This window comes from Amblyomma maculatum, chromosome 10 (assembly GCF_055883805.1).
Source record: "Amblyomma maculatum isolate TAMU_Amacu chromosome 10, ASM5588380v1, whole genome shotgun sequence".
NCBI classification, from domain to species: domain Eukaryota; kingdom Metazoa; phylum Arthropoda; class Arachnida; order Ixodida; family Ixodidae; genus Amblyomma; species Amblyomma maculatum.
In genome coordinates, this window is record NC_139353.1 from 25,142,019 (window position 1) to 25,169,628 (window position 27,610).

The 27,610-nt window shown below is 45.3% G+C and overlaps 1 protein-coding gene across 2 annotated transcripts; it reads right to left on the reverse strand.

The window, feature by feature from the left end:
• On the reverse strand, nucleotides 1–27,610 carry LOC146175917 (protein-cysteine N-palmitoyltransferase HHAT-like). Of its 2 annotated transcripts, none has more exons than XM_084582282.1 (12): nucleotides 27,327–27,610; nucleotides 23,123–23,205; nucleotides 18,042–18,118; nucleotides 17,214–17,324; nucleotides 14,393–14,536; nucleotides 11,431–11,670; nucleotides 6,440–6,555; nucleotides 5,825–6,031; nucleotides 3,985–4,020; nucleotides 3,241–3,442; nucleotides 1,867–2,008; nucleotides 1–668 (listed from the first exon to the last, which is right to left on the reverse strand). In XM_084582282.1, exons 1-12 carry the CDS (start codon nucleotides 27,383–27,385, stop codon nucleotides 502–504), a joined length of 1,584 nt encoding a protein of 527 aa, XP_084438408.1. In that variant the 5' UTR covers nucleotides 27,386–27,610; the 3' UTR covers nucleotides 1–501. The 2 variants fall into 2 exon arrangements, with proteins under 2 accessions (XP_084438408.1, XP_084438407.1); XM_084582281.1 differs by having other exon boundaries at nucleotides 14,393–14,587; nucleotides 27,327–27,606.

Consider the following 27,610-nt stretch of genomic DNA (forward strand, 5'->3'; position numbering starts at 1 on the left):
TTCCTGCCTTCCTTTATTGTGTTCGTCCCGTTTTGCACTCGTTTTCATACACGGTACGCCTGAGGGACAAACAAATTGTACTGCACTCAGTCGTTGCCAAATACAGAAGGGATTGCTCATGATGTTTTAAGATAAGTCTTTCAGTCACGCTCGACTACGATGTCCACCACCATGTTTCTACACTCCGCAAGCAAAATGCACCAGCGCTTCCATTGTACTCCGACTTCGCTTTAAAGCTTTAAACGTACTCAATGCGACAATGAGGCAAAGCACGAAGCAACGTTGACGCTGCTACACTCAACCAGATATGAATCGCAATAAGACAGAAAAGCAAGCCAGTGTAAAATGTTTGTAAAGGAATAACCGTTATGAGAAGAAGCAACGCAAAACGGCAAAACGGGGCACAGAACAGTGGGTGGCAGTGTTCTGTGTTGTGTTGCACCATTTTATGCTGGCTTTCTGTTTTCAAACCTAGGTGCAACGTTTGTTTAAGCCATTTGATCACAAGGCTTCCACAGGGTGGACCTTGGAGTGCTTGGTCACCGGCAATGTGCGGCCTGGCGCTGTTTCTCTTGTAGCACCTGATGCCTCAAAGTCCATGGCATCCTGTGAAGCGTGGGCGCCGAAGTACAGGGCCACAAGCACCGGAACTAAAGGCAGGGGGAATCCTGAGACATGAATAAGAAGAGCAAGGAGGACTTCGTTCAGAGCAAGGATATACGAAATGAGCGAGCACTGCACCCGCTGCAGCAAAAATACGATTTTCAGCACTTAAGAAGGCAGCACCAGCTCTCCATTTGTGAGTTGTGAACTGTACCCTGGATATATGGGGTATCTGAGAAAGCAACTATCTAGTAGCTAACTTTCGCGTCCACTTCATTTTCACTATGTATTTGCGCTTTAGGCTCGACTTGGTTCTTTACCTCATCTGCGCTGTTTAACCGTTACTTTGTAAAGAACAAAATGACCCGGTGTCGGTAAGTGGGTACGATACGAGAGAGCACCAATGGTCCCAGTCTGGATCTCCAAACTACTGATTTGCCCAGCCATCGCATTAGAGGATTCAATAAAGCCCCGGACGTTTTGGGTGGAGGTGCTGGGTATATTGCTTATTTCTGCAGAATTGTATGTTTCTCTTTGCTTCAAAAACAATATACATATGTTTCGCTATTTTTTTGCAAGCAGCCGCTTTACGAAAAGGTTCGCTTTCACCATTGTAACGGCAATTTGCTGTAGTCTGCTCCATGAAAGAAAGAAGATATGCGAAGTGCACAAAGAAAATGGAATTTTAAAAGTGGTTATATAAGCAACACCAATTAAAAAAAAAAAAAACTCAGACCACTGCAGGTAGAAGCCCTGATGAGCTAATCATAGTTACGAACAGTAGACTAACGCAAGGTTTGGTCAGAAATACTTGCATTAACACGCCACGCGGCAACAATACCAAGAGAAAAGCCAAACCCTTTCACGGGTGACTCCATTTCTAACATTTGCGATTATTACCTACCTGGAAAACACAAATACATTTTCTGGATTTTGATAGCTTGAAAGGACGCAAAAACCATTAAAAAGGACAAGCAATAATAAAAAATGAAGTGGGGTATCTATCTCTGACAAAAATGATCATGTGTCTGCTTTATGTGTGTCTCATGTTACGTAATTATCAGATAAGTGTCGTACGAGCTCTTATGCTATATGCGCTCGTATCCCTCGTATGCGCAAGGAAAAAAAACGCATATATGTGTGTTTTATGTGTGACACGTACTATACCTGTGATAAGTGCCCACATATACGATATGTGTGTTAATCATGCACAAGTCCACAGGCGAGGACTCGAGGCAAAAACTGGGGAAAGTGCAAGCTCACCGAGAATAACCCTCTTGAAGAACATGGTGGTCACCGTCATGTCGGCGAGGTAGAACATGCAGGCGAATATGGTGAGCAGGTAGTGGGGCGATCCTAGTACTGCCTTGATGAACCTTCTTCGCACAGGATTCATGTGCTTAGACTGCAAAGAGGGGCGATTCGATTAGACTGATGCCTAAGCCGATCACCAATCTTCGTAAAAACATATATTCAGGCTAATTTTGCGCCGGCACTTCGACGTCACATTTTGCCTCTGCACTGCAGCTCCTGAATCCGGGCTTGCGTTTGTCTGGGCAAAATTACAGAGAACCGCCACATCTTTAAAAGCGCGCGCTGTACCCCCGGTGTTGGTTATGTGGATCAGATTTCGTGAATGTGCCCGCCTCCCCCTCCCCCCTCTTCGAAAAAAAAAGAACAAAAATAAGGAAATACCATGCAGTTCCTATGGATTACAATGCGGACACTGCGTACCATAGTTGGGTTATGCACCAGCCAGTGCAGCACATTACTCGAGCCAGCAGCTGAAGAATCATTGCATAGCCGAATTTACGAAAGTGGGAACAAAAACTGCATAAATAAAAGCACGTGCCTCGTACATCAAGAGCAACCATGTACGGCTGGCGGTGATCATTCAAGCCATCATAACATCGAAACATATGCTGTGCGGTGCAACCACACGGGGACCCGAGTTTGTTACTCCAACAGCTACAACTATGACCACCTGGGCAACGCATTCTCATAATCCGCTTCAGTAAAACAGTGGTGTTTTCCGAAAGCATTAGCCTTTTTCCATCCATCGAATCATGGATAGAATCTGCAATGGTGCTGAATAAAAAACGATACATCGCTGACGACCTTGACACCACCTCGCGACCACGACGGGACAATGTACTATATGAAGCAGTGACCGATTTATCGAGCCAATCACGAAAGTTCTCATGCCATTATTGGATAGCAACGCCTTCGGTAAGCCGCACCCGATTTGAGGAGACCGTTGGCTTCCAAAGCTTCTGATGCATAATTTCGATGAGGCACAATGATCTTTGTCATGGTAGAGCGAGCCCGGTTATGTTCACTGCAAAACAGTGGCCTTTCCTATGCGCCCCTTTCCTGGTCAAGCTGCGCCTACCCTTTCGCCACGGGTTTCTTCATTTCGTCTCGATATCTCACTATGCCACCCCTGCCTGTACATCTTCCTTCAATTGAAATCGACTTTTTTACACTCATTACCGATCATCGGTTTCTTTTCTTCCGTACGCTGCATCCCCCACCTAAGTACACGGGACGTAGTACCAAGTCAGGGTAAATAAAACATAGCGTTTCGTCCATTTATGATAACTCCTTTAAAAGCGGTAGATGGTGGCGTATACGTACTTCGAAGTTCTTCAAGCAGTCCAGCCTCCTGGCTTGGGCTAGCAGGACCTCGAGGGCGATGCCCAAGAAGCTGAGCGAGGCCCAGAAGGTGACAGCAGTAGTCATGCCATGCCACACCCAAACGCTCGTAAAGGCCATAGCGACGGCAAGCAGTTTCCGGTGCGCCTTCCTCTGGGTCCCCACGATGGGCAGATAGATGTACCTGCGGGCGCAAAGACCGAGTTCTTGTTCGATGCCGGAGCAAAAAAGAACAAAAAAGGAAGAACTAACGACTCGTCAAAATTCTTCTCCCTTTATCAGGAATGAATATGCCGCTGAAATATATGCAACTCGGACAGCTTGTCCAGGCCATCGTCAAACTTTATTGACTGATTAATTGGCGTTAAGGTTATATATAGTTTAACGTTCAAGTCCGTAATCAACTAGAGGAACAGATGTAACCACGTGTTCTGGTCTACAAAAGGCTTCCCATGATGACCACCAGTTATTGATGTTACATGCCGATTGTGACCGTCTAAGCTCTGGAAACTTCCCGACCTCGAAAGCTCAACGAACACTGCCGATCCCTGCAACGCTTGCCTACGCTGCGAATCCACTCAGAGAGTCTATCAAATGGCTACCTTCCCCTTAGCATTATATGCGCAAAGTAAATTTCATCGTCTCCTTCATATTAACTAGCATTCGTTAGCTCGCATTGGTTTCTTAACTCACTATTTCCTGCCATCAATAGTAAGTGCACCATACTTCTTAATCCACAGGTGAAGGCCATGGTCCAGATATCTGCAAAAAAAGCAAGAAATGAAGTTATTCTTGTGCAAGTTTCTTCTCGAGCACGTGTAATATGGTTAGGCAGCCCAAAAATAATAAAAAATAATATGGCTCTGCCTGTTCCACTAAGTATAACGGGCTTTTCCTCGAGCAAAGTAAAAGCTTTTCACCGCTAGACGCGAAAAAGACTTTATGGTGAGTATTCTCATTTTGTAAACTCTATGAAAAAAAAATTCTGCAGCCGCTCATGGGCGTCAGCAGGGAGCTGCAAAAGAAGCACTTGCTTGTCTCCCCCCCCCCCGCCCCCCCCCCCCCCCCACCCCACCTAACGCCTCCAAGCCACAACATGCAAAGACAAAATACTGCCGATGCCTATTGTGCCGTTAACTATTGGAACAAATTCAGCGCAGGAGGTAGCAACGAACATGAAAGTATTGAAGCAGATGGCTGCAATTGAGTTGTTTTCATCTGCATTTCTCTCAGCTGCCTTGCGTTTTCTTTTAGGTCATTCAGAAATACCAGCGCGAAATATCCCCAAGCTTTAACACCTCTTCAAATGTGCTCAAATTATATTTCAAGATTTTAAGAATCAGTCATGTGCTATAGGTTCCTAACCTCACGTGGAACTAAGAAAATCAAAGTCATCTACAGTTATTGAACTATCACTCGATTTCATGTGATACGTAAAAATTATAGAGGGACGCTCAACTGTCGCTTAAGAGTACTCGCGCACCTTGGACACCGCTTTATTATTCCGTGAATTTTCATCGCGGTCGCTTGGCTTCTGCCTCTCTGGCTAGCACCATGCGGATCGTCCAGTCGCTGTTGACGTCTGAGCGACTTCACGGCCACGTAGTTCGGTGTACTCACTTCGCCTTTGACATTTGGCTTCCATCTGTCCTACACAGTACTCAGTATGTCCTGCCAGCTTCTACGTTGCGTCCGCCTCCCTCGCTCGGTACTTAATCCTGCCGCATTGTCTCCGCCAGTCTCGCACGATAATAACACGGAGCCCTCAGCCCGCTTCTGGCACTTTGCGTCAGTGTCTTTTGCCATCAGCTTCTCGGCATTTTCGCATCACCTGACCATCACCGCACCTGCACTGCTAGCGTTCGTCTCCGCACACTCACCCTACGCGAGCGTACCCGGCGCCGAGTAGCAGCAGACGTAGACGCCTCATCCGCATTCGCAGGATACGATGATTTATGTGGGTGCCCCGCGCTGATAGACGGCGCCGCGTCCATCGCACACGCGTTCAAGAAACGTGCATACTTCGCTTCTTTACACTATGACGAGGATTACGTTGTTGTGGCCAGCCTCTTTAAAGCGCAGGACACGAAATGTTCTGACCTGATGAATGAGAGATTACATAGATTACATACGCTTTTTTGCTCGCGCGCCATACTTCGTGGTAGCACCGTACTTTCGCGCCACATGCGGCGCTGAAATCGCAGGTAAGTAAAGCGGGCGGGAGATATGCGGAAATGTACGCTGGTACTTGCTTAACTATTACGTCTGTAATCTGTGTATTTCCAATGATGCAACTACTCATTAGCTGACAGTCGTGAGGCAATGCATGCACTAGGCCTATCTTTATTCGAAGCACGCGCGGTTCTTTGGCTGAAAGGTGGAGGGCGCTCCTTGCAAAATTCATGAAGGGACTGAGTTCGATTTCGTGGTGAGCAAGACATTTTTTTCTTCTTCTTTGGTTCCTTCAGATAGTTTGAGTTACAACTATGACAGCTCTAACACCGGTTTTCCTGCGACACTGGGGGCATGCCACTGTCGCGTTAAAAATGTACTAGGGTGAATTTACCTCCAGAAGTGCGAACACAGGTAGCTCCTAAAGACACACTTGGGAGGCGCCGGAAGCCGATGACCCTCTATCATGGCAACGCTTCCGGACAAGCCGTACTGGATGCGGTACTTCATGAAGAACAGCATGTTGAGCGCGAGCCCATGGCCCACGAGGCTGGTGAGGTCCAGTCTCGCGACCAAGTGGGGTGCCTTATTCAAAGCGGAACTGCGTGGCATACAGCGAAAATAAGACAGAGACGCTTAACACTGTTTAGGTGTCAAAATGCGAAAGCATTTTAGTGATTATCAGTCAAGTCACTATCAGTGATATTTTAGCGTAGATAGCAGAAAAAATGCTACACCGTCATTCACTTCAAAGCGATGGCAAACTGCGTCCTTTTCGGTACGACGTCACCAGTTTTACTCTGTACTGGTAGGGATCGCTATAAAACAAATTTTGTCGGGGATAAATGTATCTTTTTCCGCCGGAACTATACTTCAGATAGAGGAGAAATAATGGCATGGATGAACAGTCCTCAGAGTTCATTTTATGTTTCAAAATACTACAAAATTTCCTCTTTTGATTCAAACAAAGGTTACGTCATCTATCTGCTTCACTTAGGCTATGGTTTACCTGTAGAAGTAGTGGCACATCAGGTCCATGAACAGGAAGTGAACAGCGAAACGGAGCAGTCCGGTGCCGCAAGCAACCAGCTCACGCAGAGTCAACGCCGGCTTCTGTTGTTCTTCCTGCGAATTATTGCGCCAGAATACCGTTCGCCACGTTCGTTACGTGCTTCCTAGAGTGCATCTTCAGCGTGTCGTTACTTTCAGTGATCGCCTGTCTTAAGCCTGCAGTACGATCGCGTTATTCCTCCTAGTATATAAGAAAATCTCTGTTGTGCATGACAAATATAAGGAGAAAAATTACTCGTTCTGAGCAGATGTCATTGAAAACTGGTGGATTAACAAAATATTCTTAATACCTGTCTTCTCCAGAAAATATGGCGTCGACGTTGCGAGCAAAAAATTACGAGCATGCATCTGACAGGTGGTACTAGTTAATAGGTGAAATGGCCGGGCACTTATTGGTCAATGGGTCGTGTGACGTCACAAGACCTACAGGAGGTGGCCGAGTCGAAATGAGCTTCCAACTTAGGAAATGCTTCTCATACGGAAGGATGAGATGTTAATTGAACACACCGGGACCCTCGCACCCTCGAATAATCACAAGCATGCCTAGGTCTGACTGGTGACACACGGCTGGGGAGTGATTGGGCTGGAGGTTTCCTAACAGGAAATTGGCAGAGCATAAGAAATGACTCCAAAGTGAGTATCAACATATCTGTCATTCCTTTACGTAGGCGACAACATAATCATGTATCGTGCTGCAGAAAACTAACGTGCACGCGTGTGAGCAGCATGAATCTCATTGATTGCACTTGGGCGGATACTAATGAGTAGAATTCTACTCCGGCATTGGTGTATGCGCCTGAACTTTGGACTAACACAGATTCCACTTCGAGTTACTGATAAATTCTCTCGTCCTACTATACTGCTAGTCTTTTTCGTTAGATCAGCTGGTAGAGCGAATGCCTCGGACATGCGGTGGTCCCGGTTTCGAACTTCGGACGAGGACGAATTTCTCTTTAATCTCGAAGCTTCTGATGAAACTACGCAGCTTTCCTTTCTTTGCACTTCTGTGGATGCTAAGGGGTAATCACCTTCTTAAACTTGACGTTATCACGCCAATTTCATATTTCTAGTATCTAGAATGCCCACACGTAAGTCATTGGCCTTGGCCACCACTAAGAACCACCGTCAGGTCATTGAACCGTCCCGGGGCGCCTAGCGATTGGAGCTGCGGCGTACCACGCGGCAGGCCTCTCTTGTTCGGCCGACGCAACCCATTACTTAAGCCTAGCGCCTTCAACTTAACAACAGGGGTGCCAGCGGAAACACAAAGACGCGTACACATGAAAGAGGAGGTAGACGCGGACGGACGCTGGACTATCAACTGTGCTTTATTGTGTACGCGTCTTTGTGTTTCGGCTGGCACCCCTGTTATTAAGTTCAACATGCCCCAACTGGCCTAAGAGCTAACGTTATAGCGCCTTCAGCCGCATTGCACGACCCGCCGGCGTCGCCACGTTGTCCGTCAAATATGAACTCCTTGGATGACGAGTAAGGCTCAATTTTTCCCGCGCATTCGTCTTGTAAGGAGAGATCACCAACGACTGCGATGAAATGCACAGACATCACTAACTAATCAGCCCTCATATCTGCAAAAACTTCGAACATTTCACCCTTCATGACACCTGCCTGTACAAGTAAGAGCGTTCGGAAGCTGCACATCAAGCTATGCTCGACACAAAATGTTTTCGCTACTGAGACTTACCGAGAGTCTGCGACCTGCAATCTCCTAACCATGACTTAGGTCACATAACTTATATGAGGGTGAAGTTTTAGGCCAGTGGGTGAGACAGACCGAACGGAAACCGCTGCAGACACTGTACAGAGTCAGAGAACAGCACAGTACTCTCGTCTTGCTTTGTTGTCTGCCTACGTCCCGCGCCTATTACGGTTTTAAACCCACCCTCTCGGGCAACAAGACACACTGTGTGCGCATACAGGCTCATATCATCCCCCCAACATCAGAGCAGTGCTGCACGTGGTAGCCCTTGATTTCTGTACTGGCCAAAATTCGGAAAGAACTCTGCCTACGGCCGCCGAATTACCAATGTCCGTCGCTTAGGTAAGTCGCATTCCATTCTCATTGCCATAGAACATTGCAACCAGCAGCATTTTCTTGCTTAGTGGACATCCGCCTGTACACTCCTCGCGTCAATTACAGACAGTGCGTGCACTGCCTTAATCTACATAATGGCACCGACGTTTGCAACTGTTTCATACTGACCAAAACCCTAAGAAACTCGCCACTACTGTGAGGTCTGCTGTCAAAACAGCCATAAGAGCATCCCGCTAATCAACCCCACCTGTTAAGCCGTCGCGTGGCAAGCCTAGAGCTGGTCGAAGTCGCGTAAACAAACCAGCCTTCCTTAATCTACTGATGCCAGTGCATGCCCAGCGCTCCCTGTGTCGAATCGCTACGCTGCTTAGGAGAACTTATGCAGCCAAAGCTGATGTCGGAGTCTCCAAGCAGTCGGAGGTTGTCAGAGCCAGAATCAGGGCCAACAGCAACGCAACCGACCCGCGATGTGCGTGCGCATCAGCCACCTATCTCTGCTATCGCGCAGCTGCAAGCACCACACGTCCCGCCGTTATCTTCTGTAGGTAAGAGTGACCATGCCCGACCATTACCTGCGTCAGAGTACCATCGCGCATACACAGAATCAGACAGTGCACCCGCATCTCTGCAGGATAGTGGCCCACCTTCCACCCCTGAGCTTTCTATAATGTCTCCCATAGCTCCATCCTAGCAAATACTCGAGAAACCCATCCAGGAGACTGCCTATTCAACTATATTAAAACGTTTCTGTCCGATTGGACAGCAAGCCTCATTGGCCCAAATAATCAGCCCTCGCCACCTGTCCCAATCGAACGGTGCACATCATAAGGTTCGATTCTTTCCCCGGCGTAATATAATTTCATTATAAAAAGTCTTCAGGCTAAACTTGCCGCCGTTTCCCGCCCCCAATACGCCATTTGTTCAGATGTGACATCACGTTCTGCATGGTTTGCTCGTGGTAACTGAGGGTGTCAAGAAGCTATCGTCTAAGAAGGCCTAGGTATAACTCAAGCCCATGCTGCTACCGTGGGGCAGAATGCTCACCCGAAAAGACAACGCACTGCTGTTCGGAACCACGAGAGGAATCCCCATAATGCCTAACGTAAACTACACTGAAAATTGACAACCTCCCTATTCCACTGCAGCCAACTGTTCGCACAGTGAGCTTCACCTGGCAACCGGATGGCAAAAGCCCGACGTGGACATGAATAATCATCCGACAGATAAACAACTCCACCCCCCCCCCCCCCCCACATACACACATGCTCAATTAAATGCAGTACCTGTACCAGAGTCCCTCAAAAGCATTGGAGGACTCTGCTTGTACCAACCATGGACGCAATGAACAAGAGCTCCACAAGATTGTCATAGCAACTGTATACTCTCACGAGTCTACATGTATGCTTGCCCACACTTTCGCCTAATGAAAACTCCACAACAAAATTGAAGTCATCTACAAATGCTTACCCATGACCACGGAGCTTAGTGTCGCGGAATGCGCGGATAACTATCCCATTCAACAGACCGCCTTGCACAACACACTAGAGGGAAAGACCGCCGCGCATCATGAACCTCAGAACCACCGTTTAAAACCTCCCTTCAAGACCGTGCGAAGCTGGAAACATTTGGACAGAGCACACGCCTCCCAACGATCACCGATTTTCGACCTCCTTGGGGGCAATCTTCCCCTCGTCGACATCCTGCCTACAGGCCGAAACATGATCCCGGAGAGAGATTCGGCACTCCATAAAGCAAGAAAATGTCACCTCACAAACTCATCACATGACAGACCAAGCCTTCGATGACTCTAACCCAGCATCATCAGATGGCTCCAGCCACAGGGAAGTTCACTGGCGTTGGGAATGAGACGTCCTCTGAAACGCAGGCAATCGCTGAAGTGATCATTCGCCCCACGCAGCAAACTTTGACCATCACCGCGCGCAACGACATCCAGAACGCCCTCCGTGACTTCGCCATCATGGTGCTTCAGAAACATATTCACGTTCAGCAAAGCACCTACCTTTAATATCATCCAAACCTTCACGTCCCTCTGGAATGGGCCCGCGGTCACCAGATAACAGACAGGAACGTACGGCCGCACGTTCCTTATGTATAATTGATTACAGCCCCAAGGACGAGCGGGCTGCAACACCGAAAACACTGAAGAGAAAAACACTACATGTCGCCTCCTTCTAACACCTTCTCTACAACTTACTCTACATCGCCGGGAACCTACTTTCAGCAGACAAGAGCAAACAAGTTCTCTACCATGTGACCTACTAACCCTCCCCATATCCAAACGCTCAGGTCATTCCCATTGTCAGGTACATGGCTGCTATCCTGAAAACACGCACACATATTGGACCTTCGATATTTTACCGGCGCTGCGACAGGGGACGAGGAACAAGAAGAGACGACAAGACAAGCGCTCGCACTAACAACTGAAGGTTTAATGAAACATACAAGGAAATATATTCTCACATGACATGTCTTGTCGTCTCTTCTTGTTCCTCGTCCCCTGTCGCAGCGCCGATAAAATATCGAAGATGAACCAACTAGCTCAAATCTCTGTGTTACTACATATTGAACCTTCCCACGTGCCACGCAATCACCACACTACCTGCAAAGGTTCCTACCATCCCACTTGTCCTATTACTGGGAAAGCTTGGGCGCTCCTCTTGCTTAACTCTTTCCATTACTCCGGCAACAGATCATATTCCCATATCGCCCACGAGTTGAGTGATATAGGCTCCAACTCATCGGCTTGGGGCGACGACGCGGACCAGGGTGAATAATAAATGTTTCTTCTCTCTGTCTCTCTATCAATTTGCGATCAGTGACCGTGAAAGTTTACAAGAATAAAAAGAACGGCTCACCGAGGAGAGGAAGTCCTCGTAGTTTTGGAGCGGACCCAAGTATAAGGGAGGCAGGTAGATGGCGTAGGACAGTGTCTTCCAGTAACTGAGCAGGTGTCGCCGCCCTCTCCTGTTTCCGACGGCCTCGTCTTCGCTGTAGGAGTTGCAGTCCATGCAGAAACTGAGACAGCGCAGCACCGTCCAGTAGAAGGCGACCACAGTGACGAAGTACGAGTTGTAGCCGTGTCTCACAAGCACAATCTGTGGAAGTCGCAAAGACAGTTACGCCAGTCTAGTATACAGTATACTAAGTTATCGCTACGATTGATTGATTGATTAATTGATTGATTGATTGATTGATTGATTGATTGATTGATTGATTGATTGATTTATTGATTGATTGATTGATTGGGTGAGTGAGTGATTCGCTCATTTGTGCCCTTAGGATCTCCCTCTCCAGGCTAATGTAAGAATTTCGTAATTGGCACCTATATGTCGCAGTTATATTGCAATCATTCTTAGATGTTCATGTAACTTACAAGACGCGATCTATCGTCGTTTAAAGCTTGGAATTCATGAGTGCCTATTAGGCGTTACAAGAGATAGCTCGGGGATGCACCCCGTGTAACGTGCAACGGATACAGGATTCCCTGTCTGAAGCGACCTCAGCGCCACCTTTACATTTCAGCCAATAGGTACCACGCAAGTACTGTTTTGCTGCGAAAACAGTGCTGCTGTCCGTTCCCACCATGAGTCTAATGTTATTTTCAGACAGAGGAAACACTTTAAGAGCACTACAGAAGTGGCACGGAGAGTTGCGAAAGCATAGATGTTGCTGCTGCTGTCGCGAGACTAGACGCGTCGTCATTTTCTTTTTCGTTTTTCATTCTTTTATTCTGAATTTAATTTTAATTTTATTGCTTCATTCTGTAATATTTGTTCTTTTCATATTCTATATTTTTCTCTCAAAGCCCGCCAGAATCGTTATGCTAAACAAGGAGAATTATGAGCACGTTCTTATAAAGTCGACATAGAGTAGTAGTTAACGCGCTCGCCTGGGACACGGAGGGATGTTGGTTCAATTCCTAGAGTGAACGTATTTTGTTTATTAATTGGCAGCTCGTGAGGACACGCCGTAACGACACACTCTGATGGCACACTCTGTCCACGGGTCTCGTACACGCCACTCTAAAGGCAAGAAATGCTTTCGCATTAAAAGCAGTACGATGAAAAACAGCGCAGCGCAGTACGGTGCTGCGAGAAAGGCGAGGTGTCAGTAGTCATAAATGCAAAATGTAAAGCCCAAACTCATATGGCGGCGGCGTTGTGTTAGAGCCACGGTGTAATTCTTACACCGTGGTTAGAGCAAGTTAGTTTAGCCTATGTCAGGTTCGGCAAAATCAGGTTAGGTTAAGTTGCGTAACAGTATATGGTTAGGGAATTTTTTTTTTCTTTTCATCACATATACATGTTTTCTTCAATTGACCATTAATTCACTAAACGCTTTGGGAACTGTGATAGTTATAACAGCGGAACTTCACTTAAAGTATCGTCTTCTTCCACGAGTCGTATGGCTAATTCATCGACCTTTGATTTGTCTGCGATTCTGGGAACTCGCTGATAACGAAGCAATTTTGCTGCTGTGTCATTTAAGATAACTTCGTCAAAGTTTGCTCGGCGAAGCGGATTAGATAGTGGAAACAAAAGTAAAAAAAAAATCAAGGCAGGCGGATGTACGGGAGAAATTTCTTCTCGCAATTCTGCTTATATAATACACCAAGAACCAGATTGTTGAAGCAATCAAGCGAGGACTGCATAACCAGTAGTTCTGCATGCGTACTCTTAAGTCAATGTGGCACTGTACTGCGGTGCGCTTTCTATCACCTTGCTGTTTGTTTTTTTTCTCTCTTCTCTTCTCTCTTTGTGCTGCTTTTCTGTGCTGACCCGTCGCTGTGCTGCTGACTTTTTCTTCCAGCGCACTGTTCGACGCCTATACCGTCGTTCCTTTCCCTGTTTTGACCGCCATCATCAGTTCCTTTTCGCTGTTTTGTCATATGTATTTTTAGGTAGCAAACCGGTTTCTTTTACGGGCTAACCTCCCTGCCTTTCCTCCTCATCTTCCTCCTCCTCCCATCAGCCAAAGTCAATCTGTCCGGCCGCTTGACCTTCAACGTGCCAGAGGTCACAGTTTGGTTATATTGCTTAACCATGGTACCACCTGTGGCGTGCCTCCATTTGACCTTTAACGGCAGATGCAGCATCGCGTGATCCCTGTTGTAGATGACGGCATCCTCGACTTCATATTCTCGGTAATTCAATCGTTGCAAAACCATGTCTGCCCATGTCTAAACCTAAGCCTAACCAAAGCAAAACCAAGCAAAACCATGCTTTCGCTTCGCCTAACTAGGTTTAGCACGGTTGAACCGCAGCCAAGTTTTGTGCGCTGTTTTTACGCATGCCGCTTGATGGTGTACTATTTTTCTATAGGGCTGCTTATCAGATGCCTCAGAAGAGCGTGTTGTCGGGCTAGTTGGTTCTGCATAGTATATAAGAGAAATGAGCAATAACTTAGACAGCACACAGGAAGAAACACATACAACAGTTCACGAGCACTTGAACTGTTGTATGTGTTTCTTCCTGTGTCCTGTCTAAGTTATTGCGCATTTCTCTTATATACTATCAGATGCCTGTTCGATTAGCACTATTTTTTTTTTAACTAGAAATGCTACGTACAGATTCTTAATGCCCTCCAAGGTCTTCAAATGGTAACCTTATAATTCAGGATTAACAGGACTGCCTCGTGAATAGCGCTATAATGCCTGTTGCGTAATGGTATGTCAGAGGTAATGTGTTACTGCTGAATAAGCCCTTGCGGGGTCTACCCGTTCATTAGGTAGAATAGAAAAACCAACGGTTGAGTACGCCGGAAAGCCCAATCAAAGGCACCCCGAGGAAGATATTCACTCGATGCCAGTGGACTTACTCGGAAAAAGTCGTAGCCGAAGAGGTCGAAGTGTGACACCATGAAGAACGCGACCGCGTAGGTGAGCACGGGCAGTCTCAGCCAGGCCAGCGCGAAGAAGACAGTGTGCTCGAATACGAAGATGGCCGCGCTCTGCAAACCCAACTTCAGGGACACGAACAGCAGTGAGTAGGCGACGTGGTAGTGAGGTACAAACTGCAAAACAATTGAAAAACGTGTCAGTAGTTTGTTATCCTAACCATCATCATCAGCAGCCGCATCAGCCAGCTTTACGACCATTTCAGGGCAAAGGTCTCTCCCACATCTATCCGATTAACCCATTCCTAATCCCCGCACTACGCTTCCCTTCTCTTGGAATTCAGTCAGATACCCATAGTGTACATCGGTTATTATCTGTTTTTAATTAGCTAACACTAAGTCTATTCTGCCGCCTTTCAATTTGCTTGTGCGTTAATAAAAAGACTAGCGCATGCAACAAGGACACATATATAGAAGAAGACAGAAATGCCGCTCATCGTAACCGACATCGGGAAGTAGATGCTGAAGGTCTGTGCTATGGTGGTTGAGGTGTTGAAGTGTGTACTGGGAGAGTTTAATGTCATGAAGTGTGAATAAAACATGCAAAAAGTTTAACGGTACGTACAACTATAGGCTTCCGTTTTCACATTCTTAAAATGTTCAAGTCCTCCGTATTTTTCATTTTAATAATCCAATCCCCCATTCAGTGCATCATTTCACTACTCCTCCACATGCCTCCGGTGCACTGCACTTAAAATGCAGATAATACACTCGTTCGAACGGTAGAAATTTTGCTTTCACTATCGCCTACATTGCATAGTTGTGCTAATTAGTATATGCGACCCGAAGGCGAAATGAGCACCGAATTGCTAGCGCTCCTAAATGTCATTTTACCTTGTCATGGCTCATTTTTAGACACAAGAATACAAACTTGCTCAAGTAATCGATTCTATAGTGATGCACATATAGAAGGCATTTAATGAAATGCATGAAACAATTAGCTGGTGGTTTCACATTGATTAACCCTAGAGGGAAGCGAAAGCTTCATGTATATGGCTACGCTCATTGCCAAGCTTGAATTAAGCACATTTTGCGTTTCTCCAAACGTAAAGCCCGTCCTTCATCGGTCTCTTCGGCACGCCGCCTTTTCAGGGCCTCATTACGACGTGCCTTCTTCGCGTTCCGACGCAGCAGGGTGTTCATCCTCCTACATCTCGCGCAGTGTTGTAACCTAGGCAGGAGCCCGGAGGCTCTTATTTATACACGGATCGTCCCTCTAGCGCCCTATATTTCCAAGTCACACACGTCACCTCACGTGACATTGACCCTGTCAATATAGTCACGGGCCACCTGTTGGCCTACGTGACTATGCCCCAAAGTCGCATAGCGACCACCAGGCTTAACATAGTTTGACCTCTAAATCTTCCTCAAGGTGAAAACCGTGCATACCCAACGGCTCGAACTACCTGGCGTAGTGAAGCTTTAGCTTCGAAACTTCGTTTGTTGACGCATTATAGCGTGTGTGGCGCAATTATACGCATACTGTCGAACGTTTCTCCCAGTTAAACCGTTGGATTCCTAGAGCCAGTAGTTTACTGTACCAAACTTATTTGGAGCACTTGCGTGATTAGATCGGAAGTCGAATATTCCTGTCGTCTACAGCGACAACAGAGCAAAACAAACTGCTGTCCTAGCGATGGCACAGGCAGTTCCATCTCGTGTTCCAAGCTGGAAAACATGTTTTGCGAGAACGCCTCAAATTTAGTGCAGTTTTGGCCAAGCTATGTTTTGGTCGTCATCATTAATAAATAAATTGATAAAGCTCTTGAAACCTTCCGTATGACAACTCCACCCATGTACGTTCCTTCGTTGAATCTCAATGGCGGCGTTGCTCCAAACCAAATCAGATGTCGCCACCAGCGCCATCGCTTTTACAGTGGCTTGTTTTGTTTTGTCGTCGCCACAGATGCCGCGAATATCTGACAAATTGCGAATCAGGCAAGGTGAACGAACACAGTTTGTAAAATAATATACAGCCGACTGAATGCCATTCTGTGCAAAATTTGAGTTCAAAGATTGAGCGGTTTAGCTAGGATAAGCATTCTATGGAATGCGTATAACTCTGCAGCGTGCTAATAGGTCCCGGTTTAGCTAGGATAAGCATTCTATGGAATGCGTATAACTCTGCAGCGTGCTAATAGGTCCCGAGAAAAACGTACATAATCATTTAAAGTTACCAGAAGCTTTTCCAGTTACTCCATTCATCCCTTCGATGCAACGCCGCCTACGTTCCTTCCATCCCGGCATGCTTCGGTCGTCCATCTCGAGCAATACCGCCACTGCGCCTCCCTTTAGCCATAGTAACATTTTTCTGTCAGAGATGGCGCTCCCTGTCAGAAGCAGCAGCGCCGCTCACCGGTGCTTTGGAAGCCTTATGTTCTTTGCTGCGAAATGATGCCTGTGAGCACGTGCTGACCCCGCCACATCTTCACGCAGTCGGGTGTGAAGGAGGTCCACACAGACGGCTATGGGAAGCCACGGTTCACGGTAAAAACCAGCGCGCCTTCCTTATGCGGTTATGGCCACTTGTTCGTAGTTGTGACGCCTGTGTCATGATGTGCGATACATTACTAAGCCAGCCAATGGCGACGTTTCACTCTCTTGAAGTTGTAAATGACACTACAATCTACGAAAACCGACCATACCGATGGTTGGAAAAGAATGGGAAAAGCTGACGGGGTGGGAGCTCCTTCAAGTCAGGGACAAAATGACGTCCAGGCATTAACAGGGATGCAGGACTCACCGATGGCACGACATAACCGAGTGCCCGGGCCACAACGGAGTGAAGTATCAGCCAGGGCCAGGCCTTCAGCACGAACCACCTGCATTCTTTCCATTCATGGTCCGTAAGGTCCTGCGGTCGCGGCATACAGTCAGGCCTACAGCCACACATCATATAGTCAGGCCTCAATGAAAGCTGGACATGCATTAGCCGTATTTTTCAACTCTGCATCGAGATAATCTTTTACAACCGGTTTATGCATACGCACGTCGATAGGGCGACTACACAGAAACACGAATTAGGTTAGTTTTGCACTATACAGCTAGGCGTACACTGGAGAAATGCTTCATTTTGCTCTCGGGTGCTCTTACAAGATGCGCCTCTGCGTGTTTCACACTGAGCTTTGAGTTTAAGGCTACATATTAATCATGCTTGAAAGATTGCGCAAGAATAAACACCTTGATATATATTTTTCAACGCCAGTAGTAGTAGTTATGGTAGCAACAGTAGCATTTTAATCTTGCTGTTTTATTCACGCACTTGCTCTTTCCCGGTGGCCCCTGGAGCTTTCAGATTGATTGATTGATTGATTGATTGATTGATTGATTGATTGATTGATTGATTGATTGATTGATTGATTGATTAGCGGCACTCACTGTAGTCGTAACATGCACATTAAAAATCTACAGTATGTCGTACAATAACGATCAGCTAATCGAATCCAAAGTTAGTGTCACCGCTTCTTATCACTCTTAGCACCTTTGAGAGGAGACTGCCCTATTAGCTGCCGTTGGGAATGCGTACCATAGAAAAACGGATAGACAGGACGAGCAAAGCAATATATCTCACCCATTTCCTAGAGAGGCCATACGGGCTGCGCCTCATGTCAATAAACACGAAAGGAATCTGTTCGGGGAGGCTTGTGCCTGAAAGAGACGAGTGAGATTCCATTGGCTTACGTATGCCCTGTCACATATCAGCAAAAAATATTAATAGAAGACGCTGTCATGCACAGAGAGAAAATTTCACACTTCTTGCCGACACTGCTTTCCAACTGCTTTACACAGAAGAATTGCAGCAAGGTGTATTCGTGATGGCTTCCGACGAGTTTCGCAGTATTCCGCATTAGTGGAAAACCTTTTCCTACAGCTTCCTTGCTTGCATTATCATGGCCACAACGGGCTGCGGCCAGAGAAATTTTGAGACACGCAACATTAGCCATGGAGGCCATATGAAGTCTTTTTTACGCCAGTATACCAGTTATCCCAGCTAAGGGTGTCCAAGCTTTTAAAAAGACGGAATTCTCCAGCTCAGAGAAACTGGCTAAGAGCTGTTAAAGTCGCGTTACCTTTTCAATATTTTTTCTTTCTCCGAAGTTAATGTGTTAGTTAATACTAATCATTTAGCATTGAAGTTATTGCTTTAGATGTGTCCCTTCAGAAGTAGGTGGTCCTAGAAAAACATTTTGCTGCAGTGTTTGCACCAAGGTGCCATTTGCGTGGTCTTTTTGACCGGTCCTAAAGAGCAACTAACAAAACTCAAAAGATTACACGTGGCAGCAATGCTGCCACAGCGCTGCCCACCACCAGCTTTGCGTGAGCACTGCACAAGAGATATGCGGCAGCAGATGACACGCACATCAGTTTAATTTAATTTTCAGTATATAAAATGTGCAACTGGTACTAGTTCGTACAGGCATTTCGGCCAGCTTCTTTACTGTATAGTAGGAGTCGATGCTATGCTCCTCATTCAGTTCAGTTCAGTTCAGGCGTTCAGTCGTGTCCGACTCTTCGTGACCCTATGGACCATGTCACGCCACGCTTTCCGGTCTCTCACTATCTTCTTAACATCACATAACTTCATCTGCAGTGCCTCGAGGATGCCATCTAACCATCGCGTTCGCTGCCTACCCCTTCTCCGGCGACCCTCAACCTTTCCCAACATCAAATCTTTCTCCAGCGACTCCTCTCTTCTCATCAGATGACCAAAGTAGCTGAGCTTTAACTTTAGAATTTGACCCTCCAATGAGCAGTCAGGGTTTATGGTCGACAATATCGACTGATTTGATCTTCTGGCAGTCCAAGGAACTCTCAAGAGTCTTCGCCAGCACCACAATTCAAACGCGTCAATTCTTCGACGGTCAGCCTTTTTTCACAGTCCAACTCTCGCATCCATACATCACAACTGGAAAGACCATAGCACGAGTTATACGGATCTTGGTTGGCAGACTAATGTCTCTGCTCTTTACTAGGCGGTCAAGGCTAACCATTGCTCTCTTTCCCAGAAGCAGGCGTCTCCTAATTTCATGGCTGCGGTCTCCTTCCGAGGTAATCTTGGAGCCCAAGAACAGAAAATCTGTCACAGCTTCCACTTCTTGTCCATTGATGCTCCAGGACTTGATAGGGCAAGACGCCATGATCTTTGTCTTTTTAATGTTCAGTTTAAGCCCAAACTTCTCACTCTCTTCTTGTACGCGCATCAGAAGTCTCTTGAGTTCTACTTCACTTTCTGCCATTAAAGTGGTATCATCCGCATATCTAAGGTTGTTGATACGTTTTCCAGCAATCTTCACTCCAGCTGAAGACTCGTCCAGACCGGCCTTCCTCATGATGCACTCTGCATATAGGTTAAATAGACAGGGCGATAGTATGCAGCCTTGCCTCACCCCTTTCTCAATCGGAAACCAATCAGTAAGACCATGCCCAGTTCTGACTGTGGCCTCTTGCCCTTCATACAGGTTTCTGAGTAGACAGATGAGGTGAATTGGAACTCCCATCTCTTGGAGAGCTTGCCACAATCTGCTGTGATCTACGCAGTCAAACGCTTTCGCATAATCAATAAAGCAGAAGTAAATGGGTTTCTGGAACTCTCTTGCTTTTTCCATGATCCAGCGAAGGTTGGCAATTTGATCTCTAGTTCCTCTGCCCTTGCGAAACCCAGCTTGCACGTCCGGAAGCTCCCGATCCACATACTGCTGCAGCCTACCTTGGGGTATTTTCAACATCACCTTGCTAGCGTGCGAAATAAGCGCGATCGTGCGGTAGTTGGAACAATCTTTGGCACTGCCTTTCTTTGGAATGGGGATGTAAACTGACCTCCTCCAATCCTGTGGCCACTGCAGGGTTGTCCAAATCTTCTGACATAATGTATGCAGAATGTTAACAGCGTCATGGTTGATGTTTTGAAGCAACTCAGCTGGAATACCATCAATTCCGCTAGCTTTGTTCTTAGCAAGGCTGGCTAAGGCCCATTCAACTTCACTCTTCAGGGTGCCCGGCTCGAGATCAGTAATCACAACTTTCTTATGTTGGGTTTGCACATCCGGGTCCTTCTTGTACAGTTCTTCTGTGTATTCCTGCCACCTCTTCTTTATCTCTGAGGCTTCAGTGAGGTCCTTGCCTCGTTTGTCCTTTATCACGCCCAGCTTAGCACAGAAGCTTCCTTTGATATCTTTGATATCTTTGATTGTCTTATACAGAGCTCTTGTGTTCCTTAATTGGCTGTTGTCCTCAACTGCTTGGCACTGTATGTTCAGGAAGGCATTCTTATCTCTCCTTGCTATTTTCTGAAAATCCGCATTGAGAACCTTGTATCTTTCTCTTTCCCCCATAACTTTTGCCATCCTCCTTTCCTCAGCTATTTGCAAAGCCTCTTCAGATAACCAGTTTGCTTTTTTGCATTTCTTTTGCTTTGGAACTACCTTAGTAGCAACTTCTTGTATTATATCACGAACATCAGTCCACATCTCTTCGGGCTCTTTGTCTTCTAGATCTAATTCTTGAAATCGATTCCTCACTTCCACAGCATATTCTAATGGAATTTGATCCACATCATACCTGAAAGGCCTTCTAGTTTTCTGCGTTTTCCTCAATCGAAGCTTAATTTTGGCAACAAGAAGCTGATGATCGGTGCCACAATCGGCCCCAGGCCTTGTTTTTACTGCTTGTATAGCGCTTCTCCATCTCTGCCGGCAAATAATATAATCGATCTGATTTCTGTACAGACCGTCCGGTGAAATCCACGTGTACAGGCGCCTCTTGTGCTGTTGAAAATGAGTATTCGCTATGGTCAGGTTGTTTTCTTGACAAAACTCTACTAGCCTCTGCCCAGCTTCATTTGGCTCACCAAGACCGAACTTGCCTGTAATTCCGGATATTTCTTCACTCCCGACCTTAGCATTCCAGTCTCCTATGAGAAAAACGACGTCTGATGATGGGGTGCGGTCTAAAAGGCATTGTAGGTCCGCATAAAATCTCTCAACGTCAGCTTCTTCAGCCTCTGCTGTGTAGGGCCACCCAAGATAGACAGGTCACGGCAGAGAGTTCTGACAAAATGTGATTCACTGGAGAAGGTAATGGCAACCCACTCCAGTATTTCCTGCCAAGAAAACCCTATGCTCCTCATTACAATAATACAAAATTTATCTCCTTAGTATAAATAAATTGACTTTGTAAAGCATCCCTAAGTTTGCTTTGTTGAGTTAGTAGACCCCATTTTTTTTTTTCCTTAACGTTAGCGGCAGGACCTGGTGTGTTACATGTTCGAAAAATTCCGAGAGCACTGTGGAATCTACACTGCAGAAATGCGAAAGCCTGAGCGTTGCTGGTACACACGGGAAATCACATTTGCTCTCATTATCATTATCAACTAAATGCACCGTCATTATCATTGCTAATACAATCATTGTCATTATCACTAATTTCAGCGTCATTGTGACCGCTACTATCATCCTCACTGTAGAAAAGGAGAATTATTATTCGTGTTTCACGATCCCAGACATGGCGCAGTTGGTTAAAACATTCGGCTGGGGATCCAAGGGATGAAGGCTCGATTCCCGATGGAGATAGGACGTTTATTTTTCTGATGACGTCATGAGGGTGATCAACAGCTAATTCCCTCCTCATACATCAGTTATTAGCAAGTGAAACAGCGCACAGGTCCGACGCACAGATCTTGCGCACGAGATTTCGTTCTATGAGCCTAGAAAGGTTTTCGATCAACATGAAAAAGTTTTAATATGTCGTTTTAGCCAAAGGTAGGCGAACGATTTGTATGCTTGTATGTACTTTGTTGACCGGCAATAAAGAAAGAAAAGACCGGGCGTGGCGCAGTTGGTCGGCTCGGTATCAGAGGTTCGATTCCCGGTGGAGATCGGAATTTTATTTTTCTGATGACGTTAGTTTCGTTTTCGGGTGATGACGTCATTTGATTGACAGTATGAGCCATTAAAGGCTTTCACCTTAATAAGGACGATACCCAACGACCATTTATATTCTCAACTAAAACGCTGTGGTTTTTCCATGGAAATGTTGTATATCGCAAGAGCTGGCAGCAGGATATGGTGTCGCGTACAACCCCAGTGAATGTGTGCTTAAGTGGTAATTTGGTTTCAGGTGGTTTCGTATTTCCCGTCGGTGGTTGATGAGAGTCTCGAATGGTAAATAATTGATAGTGTCCGGAGTTAGCGTAGCACAGTGGCTTCACTCCGGGTAAAGAGGCGGGGGGCGACAGATAAAAGCGCCTAATCTCCTTAACAAGGTTTGTAATTTCGGCAAAAATCTGTGAGGTCCTCAGTGGGCGTGGCTGGGGCAGAGGGAGTGACTGCCCGCCTTGTTAGTCCACGGGCTAAACAGTCAGGATCGCTGCTCTGAAGCTGCTACGATCGCTTCCCTTTCCACTTAGAATAGCTGTAGATATGGCAAGAAGTGGAGAAGGAGTTTTTGTACCACGACATCGAGTACAACTATGAACTTTGTCGTAGTGAACTATATAAAGCTTTTGCCTTAAATCCGCCTTCAAAAAGTTCTGCTGCTATGCACGGGAAGCTGCAGACGCTGTTTCCCTTCACATTGAGCAAACATTTGCAGTTCATAAAAAGCTGTCAGAGACGTGAGGGCTCTCTTACAGCGACAAAAACATGACGGACTTACTAACATCACAGGTGACGAAGCGGCTCATTGCATAGCACACCAGAGAAATCCACATGAGCCAGTGAAACACACGGGTGCAATATCTACAGGCAAAAATAAAAATTTCATTAGGACGGCGCAGAAAAAGATCCTACGTCAGACATATATCGGGAACTCGTGGCATTTGATGTAGGCCACCGAACTATATCGTTATGTTCTTAGTATTGCAACTGCAAACGTACGCAGCATGTTTACTCACCTTTCAGGATTCTTCAAGTATTTCCTTTTTCTTCTATGAACCATGTTTAACAAGTTATTGTATTCTTATCTTTCTCAATCTGACATATCTACCCTCTACAGTTATGTTTTCCTCATTTGTCGTCAAAACGTTATCTGTCGTGCATTTGTTTTGTTGTTTTTTTCATCACATCGTTGCTCTCAGGGGTGGCTACATGGGAGGCGCTTGTTCTTTATTAAAGTTTACTTCCCCAATGAGAGGAACGTGCAAATTAAATACCGGGTTAGGAGGGAGAGTGGCGGAGGTAATGCAGCTGGCCTAATACAAAGCAATTGCGAAAAAAAAAAAAAAACGGCAGTCGGAAAACGAGCAATTAATGATATATAAAATAGAGCAGAGGTTACAAGTGCGCGAGATTTCAAGAAAAAAATTCTTAATCGTGCTGATTGAAAAGTTACAACGAAGAGAAGCTTTAACCATGGGAAACACCAAATCGAATTAAGTGAAAGAAAAAAAAAGCAACACAAAAAAAAAGTGAAGCAGTAAGACTAAGAATCATGTGCAAACAGTATTGTTTCATATAGGCTTGGCAACACTGCTGACACCTCTAATCAGGATCAAATAATTTATTTTCATTCATACAAACTTCTACACCTGAGACGACGAGTACTTACCATGTGGCAAAAAAATAATCGCAAACATGAGTTTCAGAAGAAAATAATTCAGCGTTTAGCAGCTGCGGCCTCGCGAATGCCAGGCACAAAGCCCATATATATTATATATCCATAACATTTTCACGCATACAAATAGGGCAGCAAACAGAGGACTATCGCAGCCGGGGGAGATTCCAGCACTGCCTTGTTTAAGGGGCACTGTGAATAAATTGAAGTTGACCAGCTGCACTGAAGAAATTGTTTTAAGTTTACTGACTTCACTAACTTCGATTTAAAGCATATGCGAGGTACATATGCGTGAAATATGTAAGAGTTGCGCGGCAATCAACACATTATATTCGTGAGAGCTTGATGATTAGACAACTATTGAATTAAAATGAACTTATCGGTTTTTCTCATTTTAAGGTCCAATATCTTTTTGAAGAAGACAGCTGGTTTTGATTAAGTGACTGCAACATTACAACTAGCGTGTAAAAGAAAAGGGACTGCGACACAAAGCAGCCGATGGGAAAAGCTTCCCTTTTACACGCTAGTTGCAATGTTACAGCCACTTAAAACATTCCGAGAGCACTGTTGAATCTACACTGCAGAAATGCGAAAGTCTGAGCTGCTGTACAGCTGCATCACGTCTGTTCTCATTATCAACTAAATTCATCATCATTGCCATCGCTACTATCATCCTCACGGTTGACAAGGATAATTATGATGTACGTTTCACGATTCCTGGCGTTTCCTACTTGTTCGTTTCTCCCCAGAGTTCCTGTTTTCTATATCGCGGAAGAGCTTGTACAAATATTTAATTTCTATGCTCTTTCCTCCACCCATGTACCGTTCGGTGTTTTTTGGTTTATTGGGACATAATGCACTCAAAAGAGTACGGAAAAGGCCGCTCTCGCCATGTATGAAGACTTTATTTTATAAGTTACACACTGAGACCCTGCTTGTTAAAACTTGGTTAGGGAAAAAGATGGCATTTTTGTATCTACAGTAAATTGTCGCCTTTGTGATTATCCGGAAACCATTGGGCACTGCTTCATCGATTGTAAAGATGCAATATTGTTCTCGGAAATTTTGCAACGGACCTTGAAGAAAATACTTTATTTGACATCGCAATCTTTACGATATCTCACTGCATTGTCATTGGTTGATAAACCTTTAGACATGTTCTTTCTAATTGGATTGCACAGCCTCTGGAAAACGCGAATGGTGGACAGAAATTGTGAATCAGTTGTTTTTACAAAAGACCACTTCTGTAGGATGATTGTCCATTTAAAGGACTTATATGTACAGGCTGACTTAGAACCGAAGTGGCACTCACTCTTTGCCACTTCGGTTCTAAGTCAGCCTGTACATATAAGTCCTTTAAATGGACAATCATCCTACAGAAGTGGTCTTTTGTAAAAACAACTGATTCACAATTTCTGTCCACCATTCGCGTTTTCCAGAGGCTGTGCAATCCAATTAGAAAGAACATGTCTAAAGGTTTATCAACCAATGACAATGCAGTGAGATATCGTAAAGATTGCGATGTCAAATAAAGTATTTTCTTCAAGGTCCGTTGCAAAATTTCCGAGAACAATATTGCATCTTTACAATCGATGAAGCAGTGCCCAATGGTTTCCGGATAATCACAAAGGCGGCAATTTACTGTAGATACAAAAATGCCATCTTTTTCCCTAACCAAGTTTTAACAAGCAGGGTCTCAGTGTGTAACTTATAAAATAAAGTCTTCATACATGGCGAGAGCGGCCTTTTCCGTACTCTTTTGATGTGCCCTACATTGTCTCTTGTTTAAAGTTTTGTTGACTTTGTTTATACTATTGGTCATCGTGTTGATTTGATATTTTTTCTAAATCATTTGTATATAGTCCATGTACATAGGACATTGTTTCACTGTAATAAATACCATATTTGAAAAAAAAAAAATCCGGGCGTGGCTTAGTTGGTTAAAGCGCTCGACTGGGGATCCGATGGGATTGAGATTTAATTCCGAGTGCAGACAGAATTTTTATTTTTCTGATGACATCATAATGATTTCATTTGATTGACAGCTATAGTGTGACCGGACGGACGCCGACAGTATCAGCCAGTAAAGGCTTTCGCATTAATATCATCGGCTTGAAGGCCGTCAACATCTAAAGCAGCAGCCCAGTTGTTGTTTTTTAATTCGGCAATATGCTTCGAAATATCGAATGTTAACTCCATTTCATAAGTATCTGACACGGGAGAGCCCCAAGTCAATGAATTTTCAAATGCGCATTTTTAGCATTCGATATTTCAATCTAAAATCCCTGATTAAGGCAATTTAGAAACTGGACACATATGTGGCATTGATGGCCTTCGATTCGTAATACAATAAATTTCTCGAAATAAGAAATAAAAGTTATATTGATTATTTTAATTATTTATCGTATAATCATTATACTCTACAATGGACATAATGTGCTCCTTGCACACCATACCAGCATATTTCTAGGAGGATTTGAAATGAAGATCTGCAAAAGGAAAAGAAAAACCGCTTGGTAGATGGGGTTCCATATTCTGAACAGAAATTGTTGTTGCATAGCACTCAGTTATTATAACCTATAGAGAAGACCCCAAGGAAACGTGAAATATTTTTCATGTGTCGCCGTCAATAGTCTATTATGCAACCAAAATGCACGTCAATAGTGAATTCTTTTTGATGCGCATGCTAGAGGATATATGCTACGGTAAGCAGCTCTTTTCTGTAAAGGCATCAAGAATCTATATCGACTAGAGGGAAGATTTTTAAACCAGATCTTATTGACAGTAACTGGGTACCCTGCTGCTGGACAAACGTCGGCGTCACCAAAAACAGACAAATATTTATTTTAGTGCGAAAGCCCTAATTCGCGAGGCATAACCGGCTCACACACCATTTACAGGGTCGCTGAATTCGCAGAAGCTGCCATCTCAGACTTCGCCATTGAAATGGGAGGGTGAGATCGGAATTCCGCTTTCCAGGGCCCATGGAACCCGTGTTAGACATGCCGTCAAGTCACGCAGGCATGTTCGTATACGGTTTAGTTAATGGAGGCTTTTATACCTGTGTCGCTCACCTCAACGCTGGCAACTATCATCATGGTCCTTTCCACGTGGATGATCCTGGCAAGTGATGGCGAGGAGACAGCGACAAATTAAATTACATCTACCATCTACCAAATCATACTACGCCAAACTAGTGTTTTCTCTCGTTATCCTATTAATCTACCCATATTAAATAACTGTAATTGTTTACTGACAACAGTAGCTGCACATGGATCAGTCCTCAATGTCCCTTTAAATGAAATACCTTTGTTCTGAATTGGATTCTTCTTGATCGGAGCTCGTGGCGCTTTGTTCTTCAGCCATCACAGAAAGCGTTGAATGAGGGCGAGCACTCGGGAAGTACACGCGGCAGTTGGCTGTGTCCAAACAGTCGCTAGCCAATCCACCGTTCTGCAGCACCCCTCAAACTATCTGCACGCTAAAACCGCCTAGCATACTGATCGTTTCAGGGCGCAAAAAGCAGCTGTTCGCAAGACCGTGATCTTAAGAAAGCGAACGTAAACAGAACAATGTGTGACCGTGCACTCA